General features: G+C 41.8%; 2 protein-coding genes across 4 annotated transcripts in view; one reads left to right on the top strand and one right to left on the bottom strand.

Moving 5' to 3' along the window:
• Nucleotides 1–12,813, top strand: part of si:dkey-24p1.1 (uncharacterized protein LOC556718 homolog) — a 33,804-nt gene extending 20,991 nt beyond the window's left edge. For all 3 annotated transcript variants that reach the window (XM_055903518.1, XM_055903517.1, XM_055903519.1), the window contains 15 exons: nt 856–1,251; nt 1,383–1,664; nt 2,038–2,292; nt 2,498–2,767; nt 4,634–4,927; nt 5,237–5,548; nt 5,680–5,949; nt 6,328–6,594; nt 7,193–7,274; nt 7,426–7,498; nt 7,608–7,777; nt 8,156–8,213; nt 8,647–8,750; nt 9,607–9,685; nt 10,459–12,813. In XM_055903518.1, the coding sequence (XP_055759493.1) occupies nt 856–1,251; nt 1,383–1,664; nt 2,038–2,292; nt 2,498–2,767; nt 4,634–4,927; nt 5,237–5,548; nt 5,680–5,949; nt 6,328–6,594; nt 7,193–7,274; nt 7,426–7,498; nt 7,608–7,777; nt 8,156–8,213; nt 8,647–8,750; nt 9,607–9,685; nt 10,459–10,710 (3,164 nt within the window). In that variant the 3' untranslated portion in view covers nt 10,711–12,813. The remainder of the gene's footprint in view (nt 1–855; nt 1,252–1,382; nt 1,665–2,037; nt 2,293–2,497; nt 2,768–4,633; nt 4,928–5,236; nt 5,549–5,679; nt 5,950–6,327; nt 6,595–7,192; nt 7,275–7,425; nt 7,499–7,607; nt 7,778–8,155; nt 8,214–8,646; nt 8,751–9,606; nt 9,686–10,458) is intronic.
• A 4,758-nt stretch (nt 12,814–17,571) lies between these two features.
• On the bottom strand, nt 17,572–22,479 carry LOC129837563 (myelin-associated glycoprotein-like). The gene is made up of 8 exons (XM_055903845.1): nt 22,381–22,479; nt 20,920–21,276; nt 20,464–20,788; nt 20,141–20,421; nt 19,724–20,035; nt 19,241–19,328; nt 19,098–19,167; nt 17,572–18,806 (listed from the first exon to the last, which is right to left on the bottom strand). Exons 1-8 carry the CDS (start codon nt 22,430–22,432, stop codon nt 18,207–18,209), a joined length of 2,085 nt encoding a protein of 694 aa, XP_055759820.1. The 5' UTR covers nt 22,433–22,479; the 3' UTR covers nt 17,572–18,206.
• Between the last annotated feature and the right edge of the window lie 3,811 nt (nt 22,480–26,290).

Raw genomic sequence — 26,290 nt, forward strand, 5'->3', positions numbered from 1 at the left:
TGAAAACCGGGAGGACTAGAAAAAAAGAGAATAGCAAAGGCAGGAGTACAGGAAAACCACTGGTGGACTTGGAACATACAAGACGAACTGGCACAGAGAGACAGGAAACACAGGGATAAATACACTGGGGGAAACAAGAGGAACTGGCACAGAGAGACAGGAAACATAGGGATAAATACACTGGGGGAAACAAGATGAACTGGCACAGAGAGACAGGAAACACAGGGATAAATACACTGGAAAAAACAAGCGACACCTGGAGGGGGTGGAGACAATAACGAGGACAGGTGAAACAGATCAGGGTGTGACAGTACATCTCTGATCTTGTCAATATCTGATATTTTTTTACTTACTGTGAATATAATCAGAATAGTCATCATCATAATAGTACATTAAAGTATCATACTTTATATGTTAATACATTACAAACATACATTTTAATTATGTAGTTCTAGACTGACCAATTTAAAATCTATAGGTTTACCAAACGGTTAAGTGATTATAAATTAAGAGCAGTCGGATTAAGTAATCGTGAAATGTATTTGAACGAATGAGAAGACAATCATATCAAAAGTAATGTGAGCATTGCATTGTGAAAAGCAATTTCCCTCTATGAACATGTGAAACATGTCTTTCTAGATGAAACACTGATGACGTTTGGTGAAAAAGTGACTGTACGATTCTGTGTGTTGTACTTAGTCTATTGAAAATGTGCTTCGAGGTTTGAACTGCCTTTTTGATAAATCTGTCCTGAGTTTTGTACTAAGCGTTGTGAAAATATACCATATACTTGTGAAAATTGCATACAAAAAAACTGTACTATTCTAATCTTGCTTTCCTCTTTGTCCATCATAGTTTCTTTTTGCTATCTTGAAATACCCTTCAAAATAACTGGAGAGCACTTGGCCGCAAAGGAGGGTTCCTGCATTACAATCAAATGCACTGCTACCCACTTGGTGAAAGATGAACAAGAGCAATGGTTTTGGATGAAAAATGCAAAGTGGAATGAAACCATGATGGATTTCACTGGCACAATTGTAAACGGTAACATGAAGGCCCAAACCCCTGCCCCTGAATTTGCAGACAGAGTAAAGTACATTGGTTCTGTGAATTTTGGATGGGCCGCACAAAGCGACTGCAGCCTATTCATCAACAACCTGGAAAAGACTGACAGTGGGATCTACAAATTCAGATATATAGGAAAGAGTGGAAAATGGATGACTGAAGCAGGTCTGAATCTTACAGTTGAAGGCAAGTTCACCTTACAGATACATCTGGATATCAATTTCCAATAATAATCCAAATAATCACAGCTATTCGATTGACAGTGTGGTAATGTACAATATGGTGTTCTGTCTCTGTCTGATGTCTTGCCACTGTAGATGATCCGTGCCAGGTTAGAGTTCAGAAGTTGAAACCATCAACAGTTAAAGAGTCTGAGCCTGTGACCATTCGATGCTTCACGTCAAGGACATGTGGATCACACCCAGAGTTCACAGGGCTTGGTCAGACCGTAATGCCTGTTCACACCAACGAGGTTAACCGTACAAGCAGTGCGGTCAGCTTTAATGCTAGCTGGCAGGATGATGGGAGGGTGCTCTCCTGTCAACCACAGGGGACCAAAGACCAGTGTGTGAGGAAGAGCATCGAGCTGACGGTTGAATGTGAGTTCATTACTGACTTTCTAGTTCAAACTGTGTTTATCGTATCGCGGAAGTTCAGCGTTACAGCATGATTGAAATTTAAAGGCAATGTTCCTGTGTTAGCAGAGACTGCATTCACGGTAAACGCGGCATATGTCGTCTCAAATCGGGAATTACCTTTAAATTGATATCCTACAATCTGTACCGCTTCAGCGACACAGATAGAGTAAAGCGCTTGATTAGCCTTATCATAACCATTCCATTCTTTTTGTTTCAACCATTTTTTATTACAAAGAAATTACCCTACTAATTTGATTTGATGTTTTGTGCTTCTTGTTTTCAGAGTTGAGCAATTTCTATGATCACTTGACTTTTTTTGTCTTCTCTTTAAAAGATGCCCCTAAGGAGACGAAGGCTGTTGTAGATGTGTCAAATGTCAAGGAAGGACAGACTGTCACCCTCACTTGTTCCAGCAGAGGGCACCCCAATGCTACCTACTCCTGGTTTAAAGACAGTCAAAAGACCAAATTCAGTGGAACAGAATTGTTGATCCGATCTATCACATCTACACAGGGCGGGAATTACTACTGCAAAGCTGTAAACCAACATGGGACCCACGACTCAAACGTTGTTACAATAAATGTTAAATGTGAGATATTCCCTATTTGTGTAGTCCAGATATACATTTTGTATCATAGGGAAATGCAATCAAGGAAGAATTCATTTAAATTATGTTTTAGGCAGTCTCTGTCTCACATCCATGCTTATATACATTGTGGAATTGACTTTTTAATACATAGACAATGAAGGCAGCCTACACAGATTTTATTCAATTGGAATATTCTCTCTTTCAGATGCTCCTGTCGGGGTGCACATTGAAACATATAAGGATCTCTCTACAATCAAAGAAGGAGATCAAATCAAATTAACTTGCATGGTGCAGCAAAGCAACCCTGAAGTGCGTTCATGGTCTTGGTTCAAAGACAACAACAAAATAACCAATGCTTTAAAGGAGTACACCTTCAGCAGTGTACAGCCAAAGGACAAAGGTCGTTACTCCTGTGAGGCGAGGAATGATGTTGGCAGTAGAAGGTCATCATCAATATATGAGATAACGGTTTCTTGTACGTCTTTTCCCATTTTACCATGTTCAAACACTGTACAGGGAACAACAATTATCAATTTAAATATATGCTGAATGTCAAATTCTTACATCCATCCCATATCAATATCAGGAACTACTCAGTAATATACAAGGTGCTGAATAAATTAATAAACAGTACCAGTCAAAAGTTTGGACAAACCTACTTATTCAAAGATTTTTCTTTATTTTTACTATTTTCTACATTTTAGAATAATAGTGAAGACATCAAAACTATGAAATTACACATATGGAATCATGTAATAACCACAAAAGTGTTAAACAAATCAAAATATATTTTATATTTGAGATTCTTTAAAGTAGCCACCCTTTGCCTTGATGACAGCTTTGCTCACTCTTGGCATTCTCTCAACCAGTTTCATGAGGTAGTCACCTGGAATACATTTTAATTAACAGGTGTGCCTTGTTAAACGTTAATTTGTGGAATTTCTTTCCTTCTTAATGCGTTTGAGCCAATCAGTCGTGTTGTGACAAGGTAGGGTGGTAAAGAAGATAGCCCTATTTGGTAAAAGACCAAGTCCATATTATGGCAAGAACAGCTCAAATAAGCAAAGAGAAATGACATTCCTTCAGGACATGAAGATCAGTCAATCCGGAACATTTCAAGAACTTTGAAAGTTTCTTAAAGTGCAGTCGCAAATACCGCTATGATGAAACTGGCTCTCATGAGGAACGCCACAGGAAACTATGTCACCTCTGCTGCAGAGGATAAGTTCATTAGAGTTAACTGCACTTCACTTTGCAGCCCAAATAAATGCTTCACAGAGTTCAAGTACCAGACACATCTCAGCATCAACTGTTCAGAGGAGACTGTGTGAATCAGGCCTTCATCGTTGAATTGCAGCAAAGAAACCACTACTAAAGGACACCAATAAGAAGAAGAGACTTGCTTTGGCCAAGAAACACGAGCAATGGACATTTGACTGGTGGAAATTTGTCCTTTGGTCTGTGGTTCCCACCATGAAGCATGGAGTAGGAGGTGTGATGGTTTGGGGGTGCTTTGCTGGTGACACTCTCTGTGATTTATTTAGAATTCAAGGCACACTTAACCAGCATGGCTACCACAGCATTCTGCAGTGATACGGCATCCATCTGGTTTGCGCTTCGTGGGACTATTGTTTGTTTTTCAACAAGACAATGACTTAACACACCTCCAGGCTGTGTAAGGGCTATTTGACCAAGAAGGAGAGCATCAAATGGCCTGCTGGAGGTCATTTTGCAGGGCTATGGCAGTGCACCTCCTGGCACAAAGGCGGAGGTAGCGGTCCTGCTGCTGGGTTGTTGCCCTCCTACGGCCTCCTCCACGTCTCCTGATGTACTGGCCTGTCTCCTGGTAGCGCCTCCATGCTCTGGACACTACGCTGACAGACACAGCAAACCTTTTTGCCACAGCTCGCATTGATGTGCCATCCTGGATGAACTGCACTACCTGAGCCACTTGTGTGGGTTGTAGACTCCGTCTCATGCTACCACTAGAGTGAGAGCACCACCAGCATTCAAAAGTGACCAAAACATCAGCCAGGAAGCATAGGAACTGAGAAGTGGTCTGTGGTCACCACCTGCAGAATCACTCCTTTTTTGGGGGTGTCTTGCTAATTGCCTATAATTTCCACCTTTTGTCTATTCCATTTGCACAACAGCATGTGAAATTTATTGTCAATCAGTGTTGCTTCCTAATTGGACAGTTTGATTTCACAGAAGTGTGATTGACTTGGAGTTACATTGTGTTGTTTAAGTGTTCCCTTTATTTTTTTGAGCAGTGTATATATATATATATATATATATGTATATGTATATGTATATATATTGTATCCGTTATCTTTTGCAGATGTTCCAAGAGGCACTCGCATCACCCAAAGCGGAGGTTACCACGGCAACCAGGTGAAGGCAGGCTCTCAGCTATATCTCACCTGTGAGGCTGATGCCCATCCTGCCCCCGGTGTCTACACCTGGTACCATCATAGTGGAGTATTACCACAGAGACTACGCTCCCTCACAGACCACACACAGGCCCTATCCTGGGTTAGGGTGGGCGTAACAGACGAGGGGTGTTACATGTGTAGGGCCACCAATGACATCGGCACGGGACAGAACAGCAGCATGTCATGCTTCCGTGTTCTATGTGAGTAGCTGTAAAATCTGTTCTTATTGTATAAATGCATCCAGATCTCATATCATAGCCTCCTCTTACTCGGTATCTGAGCACTGCTGGGCCCATTTCCCCTTTCAAAAAGAACAGCTAATAGATTAATAGATGTCATAGAAGATATTTTGGTTATCTTATTCATGATGACGTTTTACACATGGCAGCCTCTGTGTTCATATTTGAAATGTGTGTGTTGTATCTACAGTCCTCTCTGACAAACATTTGAATAGGTACAATTCAAATTTTGAATAGATGTTTTTTTCAAAGCTCTCCTCCTCTCCACAGATGGCCCAACCAAACCAGTGCTTTCGATGGTGCGTACGGCCCAGGAGGGCCACCTGGTTCGTATCAACTGCACTGTGCAGAGTTTCCCAGACTCTCTGCTCACTCTGACATGGACTCCACGTCCCTCTGTCTCACCTATGTCTAGCTCCCTTCTTCAAATGCAGCCTCAACCAGTTCCTGGGTTCCTCCAACATTCTACCAATGTTGTCTGGGGTTCTTTTAATGTTACATTCCTGCAAGGAGGGGTTTACACCTGTAGAGCTCAGAACTCTGAGGGGAAGAACAGCGCAGAGGAGGAGCTGGAGATTACATGTGAGTACAACGCATCGTCACCACCATCACCATCATCATCCTTCTATTATTATGATGATGAAATAGTCAAACATATTTGATTTACAAGATAAACATTTTCCATGATGCTTTCTCTGCTATGACACCTACAGACAGCCCCAAAAATGTGACGGCCTCTGCTCACCCTGACACGGTCGTGACTGAAAACAGCCAGCTGGTTCTTACCTGCACGACTCGTTCCAACCCCCGTGCCACCAACTACACCTGGCTCCGGATCATCGCAGGAGAGACCAGGATAGTGGGGCTGGTCCAGAAGTTGACGGTGATGTCCACAACCCCTTCCCATAGTGGACCATACACGTGCACTGCCCAGAACCCCTTAGGAACTGGGAAATCCCAAGAGGTTGACATTAAAGTCAAGTGTGAGTACATATCTGTCGCTGCTTTATGACAACTACCCATAGAATATACACCCTATGTAGATCTGAGAGGAATGAATAGATGTTATTAATAAGGTGATAATTCCACCTGGCCTATCAGAGGGCAAGATGGAGGGAGATGAACCATACTGCTTACTGCAATCCTCTCAGATCTGCATTTGGGATCAGAGTCATCCTTTCAAATGGGTTCAGGTCCTCTATAACTTTCTGGAATAAAGACTTAAGTGGTAATTTGTGTAGAGCTTGAACTTATATTCTTATAATACTATAACTAAAGACAATTCAACACGAGGAAAATGCAAATGCATATTTCTATTCAAATGTATAAGAATCGTTTTCTTCCATTATCTTCCATCACAGATGCTCCAAAGCTCACAGAGGTCATTCACAACATGACCAATAGGTGGCAGAGTGATGGAGGGAGCCCTGTGGCACTGACCTGCCACAGTCACAGTTACCCCCGTGTCGACAACTACAAGTGGTACAGGCTGGTCGAGGAAAGGGAGCATTTCATTATCAATCACCAGAACATCACTGTTCACCCAGACAAGCCCGGGACGTACTACTGTGTCGCTATCAATAGCATGGGGGGGAAAGAATCTGAAAGAGTCAAGCTGTTTCTCAACCGTGAGTGCATAGTGACTGACAGCCACTTTGGAAAATCAATAGAATACAGAAGTGTGACTTATTCTGACTAACATTTTTACCTCAGTATTTCTATCTCACTTTTGATATTCATCTGATGCCTACACACAAAAAGAGGTTTTCGGCCATCCCCATAAGATAGCCCTTTTTGGTTCCAGATAGAACTCTTTTTGGTTCCAGATAGAACCCTTTTTGGTTCCAGGTAGAACCCGCTGTTGAAAAGGTTTCTACCTAGAACCAAATAGGGTTCTTCAAAGGCTTCTACGATGAGGACAGCCAAAGAACCCTTTAAGGTTCTAGATACAACCTTTCTTTCTAAGAGTGTTGCATATTTCATTCTCCCCCTGATATGTTACCTAAATGTATGAATCAATGATGATACAGGCCTTAAAAACCATCCTTCAAGGTGCAAAATGTATTGTATGCATACAGTAAGAGAGTATGTAACAACACATAGGTGGCATTGGCATTTAAAGTCACAGTTCCACACAAAATGCCAAAGACTGTAGCCAGAGTCTGAATGTCCAATATTGATCCATTTCTCTTTATCGTTTCTCCTCCCTCTCTTCTCTCATCACAGGAAGTGTCTTCCATGTCCTCTCTCTCGTCCTTCCTTTCTGCTGTGTTCCGCTTCTTCTTTTACTCATCTTTCTGGTCTACAGGTGAGCCCTCCGTCAACACTCACTTCACTCCTCTTATTTAGAAAATACATATATTTCTTAAACACACGTATTGACTACAGTTAGCAATGACTGGAAACTCACCACAACACTGTTTGTGTGAAATATCCACTTTTTGTTTGGCGTTTTTCAGACACAAGAGAAACAAATCGATCCAGCAGGGGACATCAAATAAACTGCCATGTTGTGTTCACTTTGGTTTTCTGGTACTGTTGCATTTCACAAATACTGCATTATTCTCTTCTATTTATTCTGTATTTCATTTTGTGAAAACCCCTAGTTAATTGTACATGTGTGTGTGTGTGTCACCGTCAGGGCTGGCGTAATGGAACAAGTGAGAACCTGGTGAGTGAAGGGGGTGCAGCGGCATCAGACCCCCCGGGGAGCAGCAGAGATCAGCTGTGGCCAGACGGCCCGTACCACCCAGAGCCTCTGCCCCAACCGCAGCATCCCCATCCCAGCAGGACGTTGTGTCCAAACAGCACGTAAGAGCATCAAACATGGTCTCACACAGACAAGATCCCACTGTAGACAAACACACATAGGCACCCACGTTTGCATGCATGCACACACACACACACACACACACACACACACACACACACACACACACACACACACACACACACACACACACACACACACACACACACACACACACACACACACACACACACACACACACACAGACACACACATCTGGATGGGCAGACATACCGAAGTCTCAATGAGTCAATTTAGCAGGCCTCCCTCACTCACAATGGATCACCACTACTTTCTGTCTCAGTTTGAACATCTAAAGGAAGATATAGACCTGTGTCTACTTGTCAGAGTGATTCAATTAGTTTGTTTTTTCTTTAAAGGTCGACCTCTGACATATACACTGCATACAGTGTTCTGAAGGTACCAGGTGGAAAGCAGGTGAGAGAAATCGAACAATGTTGTTGAAGGGGTGAAATATGGACGAAAGAGGCCTTTATTTGCTGTGTATACTGTAACTCTACAGTTTACTCAATCAATGACTGTTACAATCATTCAGTATTCAGTACGTCAAGAATGACTGAGCGTAGTGGCAGGTAGCCTAGTAGTTAGAGCGTTGGGCCAATAACCGAAAGGTTGCTAGATCAAAACCCCAAGCTGACAAGGTAAAAATCAGTTTTTCTGACTGGGAGCAAAGCAGTTAATCCACTGTTCCTAGGCTGTCATTGTAAATAAAAATGTGTTCTTAACTAACTTGCCTCGTTAAATATAAACAAATAAGTAGCATATATATTGTACAGTTATGAATGAAGGGATGAATTAACTATTTCAATTCTTGACATTCTTTTTAATGCATTCCATCTCATTTATTCAGGGTCTTTCACCAAGCCATCCAATCAGAAACAAAGATGAACACACTGGACAAACGCAGGAACCTGAAGTCAACTATGCCTCGCTGCAATTCAGGGGCCAGGAGATGTAAGATTGAACATTTTTCTGAGAATGTGGGGAAGGCAGATGAAACCAGGATAGGTTCAAATTAAAACCCATCACATTGGCCTCCTGAGTAGGGCAGCGGTCTAAAGCACTGCATCGCAGTCACTATAGACCCGGGTTCGATCCCGGGCTGTGTTGCAGCAGGCTGGGACTCTGAGACCCATGAGGTGGCGCACAATTGGCCCAGCATTGTCTGGGTTAGGGCAGGGTTTGGCCAGCCGGGGATGTCCTTGTCCCATCTAGCGACACCTTGTAACTGCTGGGCGCATGCATGCTGACTTCGGTCTCCAGCTGTACGTTGTTTCCTCTGACACATTGGTGTCGCTGGCTTCCGGGTTAAGTGAGCAGTGTGTCAAGAAGCAGTGTGGCTTCGAGGATGCATGGCTCTCAATCTTCGCCTCTCCCGAGTCCGTACGGTAGTTGCAGCAATTGGACAAGACTGTAACTACCAATTGGATATCATGAAAAACGGATAAAAAGTACCAAAAAATTATAATAATAAAAAACAAATCACTTCACTTTGACAGTATGGTGTCCATTTTAGGGCACCCCCAGGCTCCAGCCTAACCCTTTGAATCTGAGGGTGTCCTAAAATCAACACCAAACTACAGTACAATAGAGAGCATTCTTCAGTCATTCCAAAAGGTGAATGCATATGATGTGGGAAAACATACAAATGACCTCAAATACATCATAAATTCTACCATAATGTAGTAATGTATTGAAACCACTAATGTGAAAATGACTGTAGTAGTCGACCAACACGTACGTAGGGAAATAACCTGATGAGACAACAAATATGAGTCAAACGCATACAATGACACAACTTGTCTTCCAGGGGTAGCTTGGGTCCGAGAGACCAAGCAAGAGAGGGCGACGTCTATGCTAAGGTTGGCAAGCCAAAGCTGAAGGAAAAGGTCAGTCAACCGTAATAACAAATGTGTAAACCAAAACAATGGGCAACCACACACATTGGCCCTTATGCCATGAAGTTACACTGTAACTTCATTGATCACCAGAATGTCATTATTCAGCTTCACACTGTAACTGCATCTAAGATAGGCCTGCATATAATAATGAGTGATTTTAAAGGAAGCTAGTCAAATCCTGCTTCAATTGAATTATTTGTATGGTTACTCTGCAACTATGTAACACACATGATATCCGTTGAACTGAATATAAAGTTAAACTAAAAATTGTGAATGGAAACTTTGAAGTGACGTGTCATAATCACTTTGTTGCAAATCTACTAACAAACCAAAACTCCGCTGTTACTGAAACAGGATATTGAGGTAAGAGTACACAGAGATCCTGTAAATTATGTAATTCTATTTGTGGTGCATCTTACATCATAGAAAATGTGTAGTAGGAGAAATACTGATGGGAAAAAAGCAGAGGACATTTAGAAGGACGTTTGTAGAAGAGGACATTTAGAAGGACAGTCCAGCAGTAGCAGAAGGGGGTATCACAACCGCAAAGAAAATTGGAAAAGGACTTAAGGTGTTTTACTGGACCTTGATGTTAGCACTTGATAGTTTGGAAAAGGCAAATGAACTCGTACAGCTTTAAGATATTTGATAAGAATAATTTTGAAAAAAATATGACTGCCCAAGACAATTAATATTCTCCAGATTTATAAAATAGCAACATTCGAGCTGCTTCATTTGTATGAATCTCTTTCTATATTCAGACTAATAAGTGCAATGACTACGAGAACATTAAGGAAGTGTGTGTTTCGAAGCCCCAAATCGAGCCAAACATGGACAAGGAGACAGGGAGCAGTGAGGAGGACGTGGAGATCAGCTACTCTGAGGTCATGTTCAGAGCAAAGCCAGGACACCAGACAGTCTGTAGTTCTGACCCTCGCCACCGCAGGGCAGGCCACAGCAGCAGCTCAGATGAAGAAGACTACACAACCCAGTACTCTGATGTTAAAATATAAGAGGAAGTTTCATTCATAGTCCAAAAAAAGTATTAAGGTTTGTTTGTAAATATTTGTATCACAACTACAGTACCAGTCAAAAGTTTGGACACACCTACTCATTTAATGGTTTTTCTTTATTTTTACTATTTTCTACATTGTAGAATAATAGTGAAGACATCAACATTCTGAAATAACAAATATGGAATCATGGAGTAACTAAAAAAGTGTTAAACAAATAAAAATGTATGTTATATTTGAGATTATTCAAAGTAGCCACCCTTTGCCTTGATGACAGTTTTGCACACTCTTGGCATTCTCTCAACCAGTTTCATGAGATAGTCACCTGGAATGCATTTCAATTAACAGGTGTGCTTTGTTAAAAGTTAATTTGTGGAATTTATATCCTTCTTAATGCGTTTGAGCCAATCAGTTATGTTGTGACAAGGTAGGGGTGAAGATAGCCCTATTTGGTAAAATACCAAGTACATATTATGTCAAGAACAGCTCAAATAAGCAAAATGAAATGGCAGTCCATCATTAATTTAAGACATGAAGGTAATTTAATCTGGAACATTTCAAGAACTTTGAAAGTTTCTTCAAATGATGTCGCAAAAACCATCATACACTATGATGAAACTGGCTCTCATGAGGACACGCCAAAGGAAAGGAAGACCCAGAGTTACCTCTGCTGCAGAGGATAAGTTTATTAGAGTTAACTGCACATCACATTGCAGCCCAAATAAATGCCTCACAGAGTTCAAGTAACAGGCACATCTCAACATCAAGTGTTTAGAGGAGACTGCATGAATCAGGCCTTCATGGTCGAATTGCTGCAAAGAAACCACTACTAAAGGACACCAATAATAAGAAGAGACTTGCTTGGGCCAAGAAACATGAGCAATGCACATTAGACCGGTGGATATCTATCCTTTGGTCTGATGAGTCCAAATTTGTGATTTTTGGTTCCAACTGTTGTCTTTGTGAGATGCAGAGTAGGTGAACGGATTATCTCCGCATGTGTGGTTACAATCCGTGACGCGTGGGGGAGGTAGTGTTATGGTGTGGGAGTGCTTTGCTGGTGACACTGTCCCTGATTTATTTAGAATTCAAGGCACGCTTAACCAGCATGGCTACCACAGCATTCTGCAGCGATACACTGTCCCATCTGGTTTGTGCATAGTGGGACAATCATTTGTTTTCCAACATGTCAATGACCCGAAACACACCTCCAGGCTGTGTAAGAGCTATTTGACCAAGAAGGAGAGTGATGGAGTGCTGCATCAGATGACCTGGCCTCCACAATCACCCGACCTCAACCCAATTGAGATGGTTTGGGATGAGTTGGACCGCAGAGTGAAGAAAAAGCAGCCAACAAGAGCTCAGCATATGTGGGAACGCCTTCAAGACTGTTGGAAAAGCATTCCTCAGAATTCCAAGAGTGTACAAAGCTGTCATCAAGACAAAGGATGGTTACTTTGAAGAATATAAAATTTGTTCAACACTTTTTTGGTTACTACATGATTCCATATGTGTAATTTCATCATTTTGTTGTCTTCACTAATATTCAACAATGTAGAAAATAGTAAACATATAGAAAAACCTTGAATGAGTGTGTCCAAACTTTTGACTAGTGCTTTACATCTGGATTGTTAGCAATAAAAACACATTCAAGTACCGGTAGTTGCCTTAACTGTACTTTGAAATTACAAGTCAGTCAAGACCAAAATGGCAGAAAACAGAGTTTATTGACGTCATTCAAAGTGGGTTTGAACATCGTGTGGTACATCAATGCAATGTGTGCTTACTTGGCTGTCAAAACAGAAATGCTTCACTGTTTAGAAATGTCCCGTATTACAGGATGTGCTATTGTGTAGATGCTATGCAACTAACACCATGTCTTCATATTTGTTTAACATTGCAATGTGCATCATTACTGACTTCTGACCTCACATAGTTACTGAATCATGCTGAAATTACTGACTGCTTGTAACCTGTATTCACCTGTATTCCGCTTTAAACATTGTAAATACATTTTCAATAAAAAAAGACAATAAAAACAATAATACAACATGTTGAAGTGATTCATAACCATCACACACATTTTGTAAGTCCATAAATACGCATTTTCTGTGTAACAATAAGTTACAAATTCATAGAAGAGTAACAACTCATTGCAAAACAAACAAATATTATACTATATTATATAATATTATTATGAAAATGTATGTAAGGAACAACACTAATCTATAAAAACACAGTTAAAAAGTCAGAATAAAAAAAACATACACAGTGCCTAGTGAAAGTGTACACACCCCCTGCACAGTCTTCACATTTTGGTGCCTTCAATTTTCTTTTTTTAAGTATGACATTTGATTGTTTTCCTACTGATGTACACAACTTACTCTACATTTTAAAAGTGAAAGAAAAAATACAGAACAGTTTCCAAATTAATAAATAAAAAAAATGAAACGGAGCTGTCTTAATTACGTATGTCTTTACACCCCAGAGGTAATACTTGGTGGAAGCACCTTTGGCAGTCATTAGAGCTGTGAATCATTTTGATTTAGATTCTACCAACTTTGAACACCTCATAGGGCAACATATACACACTGTTTTTGTCAAAATTGCTCAAGCCCAGTAAATTTGGTTGGGAGTCATTGATGGACAGCAATATTCAAACCTTAAAAATCAGCTTCTTGATTTGATTTTCATTGGATTTGACTACAGCGATACCGATTGAATCCAGCCCCTCGTCTCACATTTTCATGCAGATTTAAGTCAGGACTGAACCACACTGGACCATTCAGAAGCAGTCAACAGCTATTGGAAAGCTATTCTTGTGTGTCTTTGAGATTAAAATGTGTGCAAATGACTCGCTGAAAAATACACCTCTATCCCAGTGTTTGGTATTCAGAAGACTGAGGGTTTCTAACTGTTTATCTGGGCTTTGCTCCTTTCATATTTATTAGGATCCTGACATACTCTCCAATCCCTGCCGAGGTCAAGCACACCAATAACACAATGTTTCCACCACAAACAGGAGGATCAACAACATTGCATTCACTCCACATTACTACATTACTACATTACCACATTACTACATTACTACATTACTACATTACTGGCCTGTATAGAAAAGTGAAAAGGAGGAAGTGTGTGTTAAAAAAAAATCACCTTCAAATCATCCATTCTGTTTGCAACAAGGCTGTTAAGTAATACTGCAAGACAACACGGCAAATACATTTTTTTCTGGCCTAAATTACAAACCACAGGCCAAATCTAGAACTACACAACACAGAGTGAAACCCTCTGTATTTTCAAGTATTGTCGCTTGTGCTGACTTAAATCTGCGTGACAAATAGAGACAATGTTTGAATATTGCTGTCCACCAATGACTCCCAAACCAAATTTACTGAGCTTGAGCTATTTGGACAAAAACAATGGGTATGTGTTAGCCTAAGAGTTGTGCAAAGTTAGTAGAATCTTATTCAAAATGATTCACAGCTATAGTGGCGGCCAAAGGTGCTTCCACCAAGTATTACCTCTAGGGTGTGAAGACATACGCAATCAAGACATCTTTGTTTTTTGTTTAATTAAATTGGGAAAAAATAAATATAATTGTTCTTTCACTTTGAAAATGTGGAGTTGGTTGTGTAGATCAGCAGGACAAAATCTAATGTATTTCCTTATTGGATTTAATTTTAAGCCGAAATAGCCGAATCCACTAATTTGAAGGCGTGTCCACAGACTTTTGTATATATTGTATATATAGAGATGAAAATCCAACTGATGAACAGACACTGTAGAATAACTGGTGTTTAAAAAAAAGGTGGACATATTGGTTCTAGTTTGGAAGGTGACGAGGATGTCTCTGCAGTGCATTATGGGTGATTTTTCACAACCTTATCTGCATTTATCTGCTTCTACATCCGGCGCCGACAGAGATGGCCGCCTCGCTTCGCGTTCCTAGGAAACTATGCAGTATTTTGTTTTTTTACGTGTTATTTCTTACATTGGTACCCCAGGTAATCTTAGGTTTCATTACATACAGTCGGATGGAACTACTGAATATAAGAGCAACTTCAACTCACTATCATTACGACCAGGAATATGACTCTCCCGAAGCGGATCCTGTGTTTTGCCTTCCACCCAGTACAATGGATCAGATCCCACCCTAAACAACGACGCCGTAAAAGGGGCAAACGAAGCGGTCTTCTGGTCAGGCTCCAGAGAAGGGCACACCGCGCTCCACTCCCTAGCATACTACTCGCCAATGTCCAGTCTCTTGACAACAAGGTTGATGAAATCAGAGCAAGGGCAGCATTCCAGAGAGACATCAGAGACTGTAACGTTCTTTGCTTCACGGAAACATGGCTCACTCGAGAGACGCTAACGGAGTCGGGGAGGCCAGCTGGTTTCTTCACGCATCGCGCCAACAGAAAAAAACATCTTTCTGTTAAGAAGAGGGGCGGGGGGGTATGCCTTATGATTAACGAGACGTGGTGTGATCATAACAACATACAGGAACTCAAGTCATTCTGTTCACCTGACTTAGAATTCCTCACAATCAAATGTCGACCGCATTATCTACCAAGGGATTCTCTTCGATTATAATCACAGCCGTATATATTCCCCCCCAAGCAGACACATCGATGGCCCTGAACGAACTTTATCTGACTCTATGTAAACTGGAAACTGGAAACCACACACCCTGAGGCTGCATTCATCATAGCTGGGGATTTTAACAAGGCTAATCTGAAAACAAAACTCCCTAAATTCTATCAGCATATCGATTGTAATACCAGGGCTGGTAAAACCCTAGATCATTGTTATTCTAACTTCCGCGACGCATATACGGCCCCCCCCCCCCCCCCCCCCCCCCGCCGCCCTCCTTTCGGAAAAGCTGACCACGACTCCATTTTGTTGCTTCCAGCCTACAAACAGAAACTAAAACAAGAAGTTCCCGCGCTCAGGTCTGTTCAACGCTGGTCCGACCAATCTGATTCCACGCTTCAAGACTGCTTCGATCACGTGGATTGGGATATGTTCCGCATTACGTCCAACAACAACATTGACAAATACGCTGATTCGGTGAGCGAATTCATTAGAAAGTGCATCAGTGACGTAATACTTACAGCAAAGATTAAAAAAAATCCCAAACCAGAAACCGTGGATTGATGGCAGCATTCGCACGAAACTGAAAGCGCGAACCACTGCTTTTAACCAGGGCAAGGTGACCGGAAACATGACCGAATACAAACAGTGTAGCTATTCCCTCCGCAAGGCAATCAAACAAGCTAAGTGCCAGTATAGAGACAAAGTAGAGTCGCAATTCAACAGCTCAGACACAAGAGGTATGTGGCAGGGTCTACAGTCAATCAGGGATTACAAAAAGAAAACCAGCCCCGTCGCGGACCAGGATGTCTTGCTCCCAGACAAACGAAATCACTTTTTTGCTCGCTTTGAGGACAATACAGTACCACTGACATGGCCCGCTACCAAAACCTGCGGGCTCTCCTTCACTGCAGCCGAGGTGAGTAAAACATTTAAACGTGTTAACCCTCGCAGGGCTGCAGGCCCAGACGGCATTCCCAGCCGCGTCCTCAAAGCATGTGCAGACCAGCTGGCTGGTGTGTTTACGGACATATTCAATCAATCCTTATCCCAGTCTGCTGTTCCCACATGCTTCAAGAGGGCCACCATTGTTCCTGTTCCCAAGAAAGCTAAGGTAACTGAGCTAAACGACTACCGCCCCATAGCACTCACTTCCGTCATCATGAAGTGCTTTGAGAGACTAGTCAAGGACCATATCACCTCCACCCCACCTGACACCCTAGACCCACTCCAATTTGCTTACCGACCCAATAGGTCCACAGACGACGCAATCGCAACCACACTGCACACTGCCCTAACCCATCTGGACAAGAGGAATACCTATGTGAGAATGCTGTTCATCGACTACAGCTCAGCATTTAACACCATAGTACCCTCCAAACTCGTCATCAAGCTCGAGACCCTGGGTCTCGACCCCGCCCTGTGCAACTGGGTACTGGACTTCCTGACGGGCCACCCCCAGGTGGTGAGGGTAGGTAACAACATCTCCACCCCGCTGATCCTCAACACTGGGGCCCCACAAGGGTGCGTTCTGAGCCCTCTCCTGTACTCCCTGTTCACCCACGACTGCGTGGCCATGCACGCCTCCAACTCAATCATCAAGTTTGCGGACGACACTACAGTGGTAGGCTTGATTACCAACAACGACGAGACGGCCTACAGCGAGGAGGTGAGGGCCCTCGGAGTGTGGTGTCAGGAAATAACCTCACACTCAATGTCAACAAAACAAAGGAGATGATTGTGGACTTCAGGAAACAGCAGAGGGAGCACCCCCCTATCCACATTGACGGGACAGTAGTGGAGAGGGTAATAAGTTTTAAGTTCCTCGGCGTACACATCACGGACAAACTGAATTGGTCCACCCACACAGACAGCGTTGTGAAGAAGGCGCAGCAGCGCCTCTTCAACCTCAGGAGGCTGAAGAAATTTGGCTTGTCACCAAAAGCACTCACAAACTTCTACAGATGCACAATCGAGAGTATCCTGTCGGGCTGTATCACCGCCTGGTATGGCAACTGCTCCGCCCACAACCGTAAGGCTCTCCAGAGGGTAGTGAGGTCTGCACAACGCATCACCGGGGGCAAACTACCTGCCCTCCAGGACACCTACACCACCCGATGTCACAGGAAGGCCATAAAGATCATCAAGGACAACAACCACCCAAGCCACTGCCTGTTCACCCTGCTATCATCCAGAAGGCAAGGTCAGTACAGATGCATCAAAGCAGGGACCGAGAGACTGAAAAACAGCTTCTATCTCAAGGCCATCAGACTGTTAAACAGCCACCATTAACATTTAGTGGCTGCTGCCAACATACTGACTCAACTCCAGCCACTTTAATAATGGGAATTGATGGAAATTTATGTAAAAATATATCACTAGCCACTTTAAACAATGCCACTTAATATAATGTTTACATACCCTACATTACTCATCTCATATGTATATACTGTACTCTACATCATCTACTGCATCTTGCCATCTTTATGTAATACATGTATCACTAGCCACTTTAAACTATGCCACTTCATGTTTATATACCCTACATTACTCATCTCATATGTATATACTGTACTCTATACCATCTACTGCATCTTGCCTATGCCGTTCTGTACCATCACTCATTCATATATCTTTATGTACATATTCTTTATCCCTTTACACTTGTGTGTATAAGGTAGTAGTTGTGGAATTGTTAGGTTAGATTACTCGTTGGTTATTACTGTATTGTCGGAACTAGAAGCACAAGCATTTCGCTACACTCGCATTAACATCTGCTAACCATGTGTATGTGACAAACAAAATTTGATTTTATTTTATTTTATTTTGATTTAAGCTTTCCTCCCTCTATACAGCAGCTTACTGTGCACTCTCCTACTCTTCCTCCTATCTAACTCAGGTTATCCATAATTTGCGTCAGATATGACCTGACCACGACATATGTTCCCATACATTTCCTCCTCTTCACAATTAGAGGAATCTTTTGGCTCAGAAAGCAGTGTCACCTCATCCACAGCGGTCTCTGCTGTGTTGTGCTGCTCAGATTCTCCCAGTGGGGCCTCTGGAGACTCCTGGACACTGAGGGCAGAATTAGTCACGCCCTGTAGCTCAGGCAGCGCAGAATCCTTTGCAACTTCTTCTTCCCCGCCACTCTCGTGTCCTGCCTGGGATTCTTCCAAGACTTTAGCTCCATGGTCTTCAGCGTGATCCCCCTGCTCCAGAGCAGGATTGGCCTCCTTCTTCCCAGCCCCTCCCTCGATACTACCTGTGGAGTGCAGGCGGATCACTGCGTACTCTGTGGTTTTGGAGGCGACTCCCCTGATCTCCCCCTCCCCCTCCCCCCGCTCGGCCACCTTGGCCTGGAGTTTGGAGAAGTTCAAGTTGACGTAGTGGAGGAGGTCTGTGTCGTCAATTTCCCTGTCCACTGTCCTGTTGGGCCAGAGGGCCTCGTCCAGCATGGCTTTATTGGCATAGACATTGTCCTCCTCCTGAAAGAGGGTCTGAGGGGTAAGCATCACATGACTTGATTACAGTAATGTACCACCGCAGCCTAAACTGACTTGAGTTCCTCTTCATGCACACGGTTGATTTTTGCATTTTTACAGCCAAACTACTTCTAATCTTTCACTGCAACAAAAATACCAGTGCTGAAATGTGTGCGCCATCTAGGATGTGTAATAGGGTGTTCATGCACGCTCTTCTGTGAGATATGTATATCAACGCCTTTCCACATTGTTAGACTGTAAGCACATACACATGTGCAATGTCGGAATGTCAGTGTAGTTACTTACCTCATCAGTCACTATGAACTCTGCTGTGTCCTCCTGTCTTTTGTTTGGTGACTGCCTGGCTCTCCTATGCCTGAGAGCAAAACAACAGAGATGTTAAGATAATGGCGTCAAATACCAGTCCAGCCCCTGTGTCAGTCACTTACTTGCAGATGAGAAGCATTGGGATGCATAGGAGCATCATCACTCCTGCCCCCACACCAGCCCCGATCAACAGAGAGAGAAGATGGAAGCCTGTGCAATCACAACAGAGCGCAAACAAATGAGGTGTAAAACAAGCGCCACAATTCCTTCTTTGTACTAAAAATCCTTCTTATTTGGCAATGTGAGAGCTTGGGACTATAAGGTTCTTGTTTCAAAAAGATGATTCTGAGATAATTGGGTTTAAAGTTCCGAACCGTCATTGGTTTGAATTGTGTCAGACATTTTTTTTGTATTCTTTTGAACATGAATTGAGGTATTTTTTACTATATACGTAGAGAACATTAAACAGAACAAGGCTATGCCAATAATTACATTTTGACAAAAACAAAGATAGAACCTTATTGTTCCAATCTCTTGAATGGTTAGTGGGACCGGGAAACTGTTAGGAACTAATTCTGGTGTAGAGCAGGACAAATGTCTCCTACCTGTACCTTCATATGTTTTCATTGATGTTAAGTCAAATGAGAAGCTGTCAAAAACATCAAAGTTGGAGCTGAGGCAGACCAGACTCGGTATTTCCTCTTCCTGTGATTGGTGGATGGTGAGGGAGCTCCTCAGGCCTGCTCGGCCTATTGGTTCCTCCCTGATGATGGTGTTTGTGGAGTGATTGACAGACTCTCCAGCCAGTTGCCACACCAGTGTGGGAGCAGGGTTTCCATAGCTATCACAGAAACATCTGATCTGAGATGTATCTGAAATCCTGATGCAGTGAGAGGTGTTCTGGATCTCTGAAGCAACTACAGCGAACAGACAGGGAGGACACGATTATTCTTAATAGTTCATTCAGATTAATGAGTGATTGTGATTCATAATCAGTAGAATAAATACTATACAGTACATACACGTTACATTGATACTGATGGCTTCAGAGGTCTGCAGTCCATGGACATTCTGAGCCTTACAGTTGTACTGTTCATTTGAAAGCCTGGTCACATTGAAGATGTTGAGGTCCTTATCAGACCCGACAATGTCCTTCTCACTTCCCTCAACTCTGTACCAGGTGTAGTTCTTCACTGCTGGGTTGGCATTGCTGCTGCAAGTCAGAGTCACAGAGCTGCCCTCTGCCACTGAACCAGGGGGACTGACTGACACTGAGGTGTTCTTGGGAGAGTCTGAGGGCGAGTGCACAGAAAGTTGTCAAATTCTATAGAAATAATTAACTTACCATGCATGAATCAACTTACAAAGAACAGCGACTGTCAGATATGTTTTGGATGATTTATCACTCTTGCCAGCTTGTCGTTTGTACAGTGCAGTGCAGGTGATCTTCTCTCCATGGTGGACATGTGAAGCGGTAAAGTTCAGGAGAGAAGTTATGACTCGATTCGGAGTCTCCTGCAAATCCTCCACACTGTCACTCAATGTGGGGGTCCATGTCAGAGTTGGAGGGAGTGAGGGACAGGGGGCTGCAGCAGAGCAGATCAAATTCACTGTGGTCCCCTCCATCACATTTACTGTTTCTGGACTTAGAGTGGGTTTGGATGGATTTTCTGAGGGAATAAAAAAAATAACTTTTATAACACGAGAAGTGCATTAAATACAGCAAGTTCAAACCTGCAACTTAAATGAACACACCACTACACACACAACACAAAACAAATATATTATAATGATACTCTACCTTTTACATTAATTGTGACACGTTCTGGAAAAATATATTTCAGAGCATTGTCACATTCAATTCTGAATGAAAAGTAGTCATTGAAAGAAGATAAGTCATTCAGGATTGTGGTGCATTCCTTCTGCTGCAAGTTCCCAGTTAGATTCCCTTCAATGGTGTTAAAGCCTGTTCCCGTGAGACTAGAATCAAACACGTGTACTCCTGTCCATCCTTTCCTCCATATTCCTTTACATGAAGTTGTGAGGGACGACTCAAATCCAGATCGCAGTGTAAATGAGCAGGGAATGGCCACACAAGATCCATGCAGAGCTTTTATATTCTGAGGCATCAGAGCTGCAAAGTCTAGGCACAGAACACCTGAAATACACACAACAAAATATTAGACTGAGTGTTAGGTAATTTTCAACTTCACTAGGGTGTTGTTTTTTCCTACAAACCGTAAAAGAATATGTTGGCTAGTTATTTAGCGATGTGCAGAATAATCTGGCTAGCATTTTGGGGGGGTGTAGCAATGCTAGTAGACATGGATTGTATGAACTATCCTTTTAAAGGCCCAGTGCAAACGTTTTTATCTCAATATCAAATTATTTCTGAGTAACAATAAAGGAATTTTTATTTATTTACTTCTCAATCAAGAATTGTGCTAGGACTGTCTGGGATTGGGGAAGGGCACATAATGGTGCATTAACTACAGTGTGGCTCAATCAACCTGAGCAGAGAAGGGATATGTAACCTTAAAACTAAGTTATTGGCAGAGAGGTTTGAAACGCTCTTTGTATTTGTCTATTAACTTTACCCCCCTGGTGATGTCACTAGGCAAGACAAAACTCCACCCATCCACAACCTGCTGATTAGAAGGTCCTGTATTTCAACCAGCAAATTTCGGGAAATAACACCGATCACATTATTACAATGTTAGTTTCATCAGCTGTTGTATAACTATGATTCTAAACACAGGAAAAACTTGACTGCGCTGGGCTGTTAATAAGGATCAGAACACTAATCATGTTTCCATCCAGTTTTTATGCGTGTGAAGTCATACCGTATTACAACAAAAAGTCATGATGGCAGTAGCTAGGTTTACATCCAATCGGCGACAGATTTTCATGTGAATATTCTAAAATCCGATAAAGAAAAAATGTGCATTTTCCCACCAGTGGTGTGTTTCCACCAAATAGACTTGTTGTGGATAAAAATCAGTGCATGGTGACATAGTGCACACAAAATGTACATTTTTGCTTAAATTTTCATGTACCAAATCAAAATCTAAAGTTCATAGTGTTTCCATCGTATTTTCAACTCATATTTTCTTTATGCAGATTTTTTAATATTCACTTGAAAATCTGTCATCAATTGGATGGGAACCTAGCTACAGATAACCTAACAAATGTAAATGGTAAAGTGCAATTGGAGACGCAAGAAAGCAGTTCATCAGACCCAGCGTTTCCCACAGCGACCCACCTTGCAGCAGACCACCAATGAGGATGAGTCTTTCAGCTCCTGTGATGTGCATGATTCTCTGTATCAGAAAGGGTCAGATGAGCTCACCTGATATGAAACACTGTCTGGACAGACAGACAGACGGACATACATACACGTTCAGTACAGAGGCAGCAGACACACTTCATTACATTGTCTTCATATTTTAAAACATAAAACCAACAGTGAAAATAACTTTTAAATAAAGTTAAACACATCAAAATGTTGACATTTTAGTTTTGATTTGTCATTAATAGAATGATTCGCACAGATTTTGATTGTAGGGAACTGAAACAACATTGACCCTATTCTCCACAAGACAGTGTGAGTTTTCTTGCTTTTTATTGGACATGTTGGCTACATTACAAACATTTGTATCATAATGAGATTTGAATCATAGTAACATGAACATATTTCTCACATAAATATAGAATAAAAAATACATTATTTCATTATACCCTGAAGCCAATGAAGCTGTGTTGATTCTGAGTAAGTATAAATACCTAAATTGAGCATAATAAAGTCTAACAGATTCATATTTTGGGTGTAGATTCATTTCCATTGAAAATACTGACCAATACAAATTAATGATGTGTAAAGAGCTGTGAGCTGATTAGGTTGATATTTGTGCAAATGTAGATGTAGCCTACACCTGACCCACTAAAGAAAATGTAGATGTAGCCTACACCTGACCCACTAAAGAAAATGTAGATGTAGCCTACACCTGACCCACTAAAGAAAATGTAGATGTAGCCTACACCTGGCCCACTAAAGAAAATGTAGCCTAGTTGAACTTGACAATATCTACAATCGATTTTAAATAGATGCTATCAATATCTGAAATGTGTTCCCAAATCCAACTCATCCCAAAATATCAACACGTGGGGACACATGTACATAAACTTTAAAATGCTTCTCCACATTACAAAATTGGGACAGTCACATGAATTACCATAACAGAAATAGTACAAACAGAAATAGTGTCTTCGACCTCTTACCAGTATTCACGCAATGGTCATCTGTTCAAATCCAATGCACAATTCAGGCTTTATAAATAACACCTGAAGTGGTGTCTGTTGTCAAGCTGCCTGTCACTGCAGACATTCAGAAGAAGTGGCACTGCTGTTTGCGAAACACAGAATTTTCCTTCATTGAATAAGTGTCAACCCACAAGCGCTAGCCTTCATCTGTAGTATCAAAGGATTTTCAGATTTTCTTTTAATCACATTTACTAGTGAAATATATCAAGCTTCACAAGGAAGGCAACATCCTCTGATTCCAGATGAAATACATGCAGACAATTAACCCAGTGACCTGTAAATTACACAGAAAGCCCCTTGCAATATTTCTCTTTATTTCTCTTTTTATTTTTAATTTTAATTTTAAAGGAATACAGCCAACAGTAATTCATACAGAGATTTAAATCCACAAATTTAATGATAAAGTTTCAAGTCTATTTTTACAGCGAGTTCCAGTTTAATGGGGCAATAACTGCTCAAGACATCTGTGGCTGAAGGAAATGACACGTTTGATATGTTGCATAACTTGTTACTTTCCATAGTTACTACTCAATGTGCTACCATTCAAAGAAGAAGTAAAAGCAAACTTTATGTGGATATGACAAACATACAATTCAAAGGGCTTAGAAAGAGAGAAACTACATGAAGAAATTAATGACTATCTGTCACCAGAATTATGTTCTCCATGTTCATAAACCCAATTCAATTAACTACTCAGCCTGAAACCCAGAATTTGTAGGAAACTGGTTGAAATGAATCAGACGGAGGCCCAGCTACGATAGTCAGAAAATGTATTTACGAGAGCGCGCTGCTCTATGGTACAAAACAATTCATTTTATACTGGCTTCTCACACACACACATTCACACAAACATACGCACACACATTCACACAAACATACGCACACACATTCACACAAACATACGCACACACATTCACACTAACATACACACACCCATTCACACAATGTCCTGCTACCCAGCCGACAAGATTAGGGGATTCCGGGAGACTTACTCCCCATTCTCCCTCAAGATAGGGAGACGCAGGAAAGTACTCTCAGTGGCCCCAGCCAAGGTCGGCACTGAATCTTGCTCAGACAGTCTGGCTGTTATTCAAATAAGGTTTATAGACATATTGTACAGACTATGGTCATACATAATTCTAATCAATTTCATTTTCATACGATTAGACGGCTTCAGGGTTCAGGGTGGACTATTCTAGTCATTCATATAAATTCCATCAACACATCCACCCTTAATGACTAAATAATACACACTGATACCTCATTTACTATATGGAAATATAAATGGTATCCAAGAAGGATTCAAACCAATACATGTATGTACATTCGATATTCATCAATTACTGTTATAGGCCTATCCAATCATAACGCTTACTGTTAGGATTTTTATTACAATCTTCATAAAAAAACAGTCTTAACCCTCAAAAACAGTCTCATCCAACATGAGCTCCTCGTAGTTAAAAGAAACAGAGCCATCTCCAAGGCCTGGAGGCCTGTATTCGTCATCACACTGGCCGGAGCTCGAAATCGGTCCGTACCTCACCATCTGTTGCGTCATTGACCTCTCCAGAGTCTTTCACACACGGAATCAAACAACATCCACACAGAACCATGACACTCATACAGGTGAAAGTTGCCCACAACACAGTGTTTATGACATTTTCCCATTTCCCAAACACACTATCATACCAATGTGTTAGAGCATTATCTACCCCAGAGTTATCTGCCAATTCATGAGCTATTGTGGTTAAACCCGCTAGGGCCTTGGTCACTGATCCATCTGGAGCTGTGTACAACATTCTGCTCCGAACCTCATACACCCCCCACCCTTTTCAGCCAGTACCTCTCTGATTCCTAGCTTTGAACTCATCAGGCACCCCCCTTGGAACTCCAATGCTATCAATGCAAACTCTATTGTCAAAAGATCCTGACGGATCACTCCTTCTTTCTCTTCTACCTGGCTCTAGGTCTTTGTGTTTGATATGGGTGAAGGGCATGCCTAACTGCCCTAGTGCACAAATACCGGTCCAATTGGTAGGAAGGTTGGGCCACAACTTCATACCTCCACACAACCACCAAAAATCCGCTCTAGGCCTTTTTATCTTACTAAAGTCCTCGGAACTCAACCACCCAGTCAGGTCCCTCATTGTGATGTTCTTACTTCCCCTACGTCCCATCCGTGTGTGATGTAGCGAGCCATACAATAATAATATCCTCCTGTAACTGTGAAAGGAGGAAGTCTGGATGTAATGGGCACATGGGCACATGGGCATACAGATAATGCAGATCAATGCAACTGTCATTGTCTGGCTTCCCTGCGTTCATGAACAGCTTTACCATACAGGCCATTCTCCTGGGTGTATCAATTCACTCAAATGGAAAGGGAATGGTTGTCAACTGAGGTTTTGCTGTGGCGCAGGCATAACATTCTTCTTTCACTACTGATCTGGCTGTATACTGAATCTATTCTAACCATAGGTAAGAATCCCCATAACCAGTTTCCACCTCAATCACTTTCTTAAGATCTTTTGTCTGCACTATCCGCACCGGCCCTTGGCTCTGGACGACTCTACTGTCAGTATCTGTTTTTTCAGGGGCTCTGCTTGTATTCTGGCTGACTATAGAGCTATCACCTGCCCTAACCTCTTCTACCCGGAATGGCACTAGGGTATCAACCGAAACCTGATCAAATCCAACATACCATAACCTGAGATCCTCTTCCTTTACGTTTTTAATGGTAATTCGTACCTTTATGCAATACTTCTCTCACTCCGAATTACAGTCCAAAACCCTCACCTTCAATATACTCCACCTTCTTCCATACTGGGTATGTGGATTTATATAGCCCTCTC

Source organism: Salvelinus fontinalis, chromosome 38 (genome assembly GCF_029448725.1).
Source record: "Salvelinus fontinalis isolate EN_2023a chromosome 38, ASM2944872v1, whole genome shotgun sequence".
In the NCBI taxonomy this organism is placed as follows: Eukaryota; Metazoa; Chordata; class Actinopteri; order Salmoniformes; family Salmonidae; genus Salvelinus; species Salvelinus fontinalis.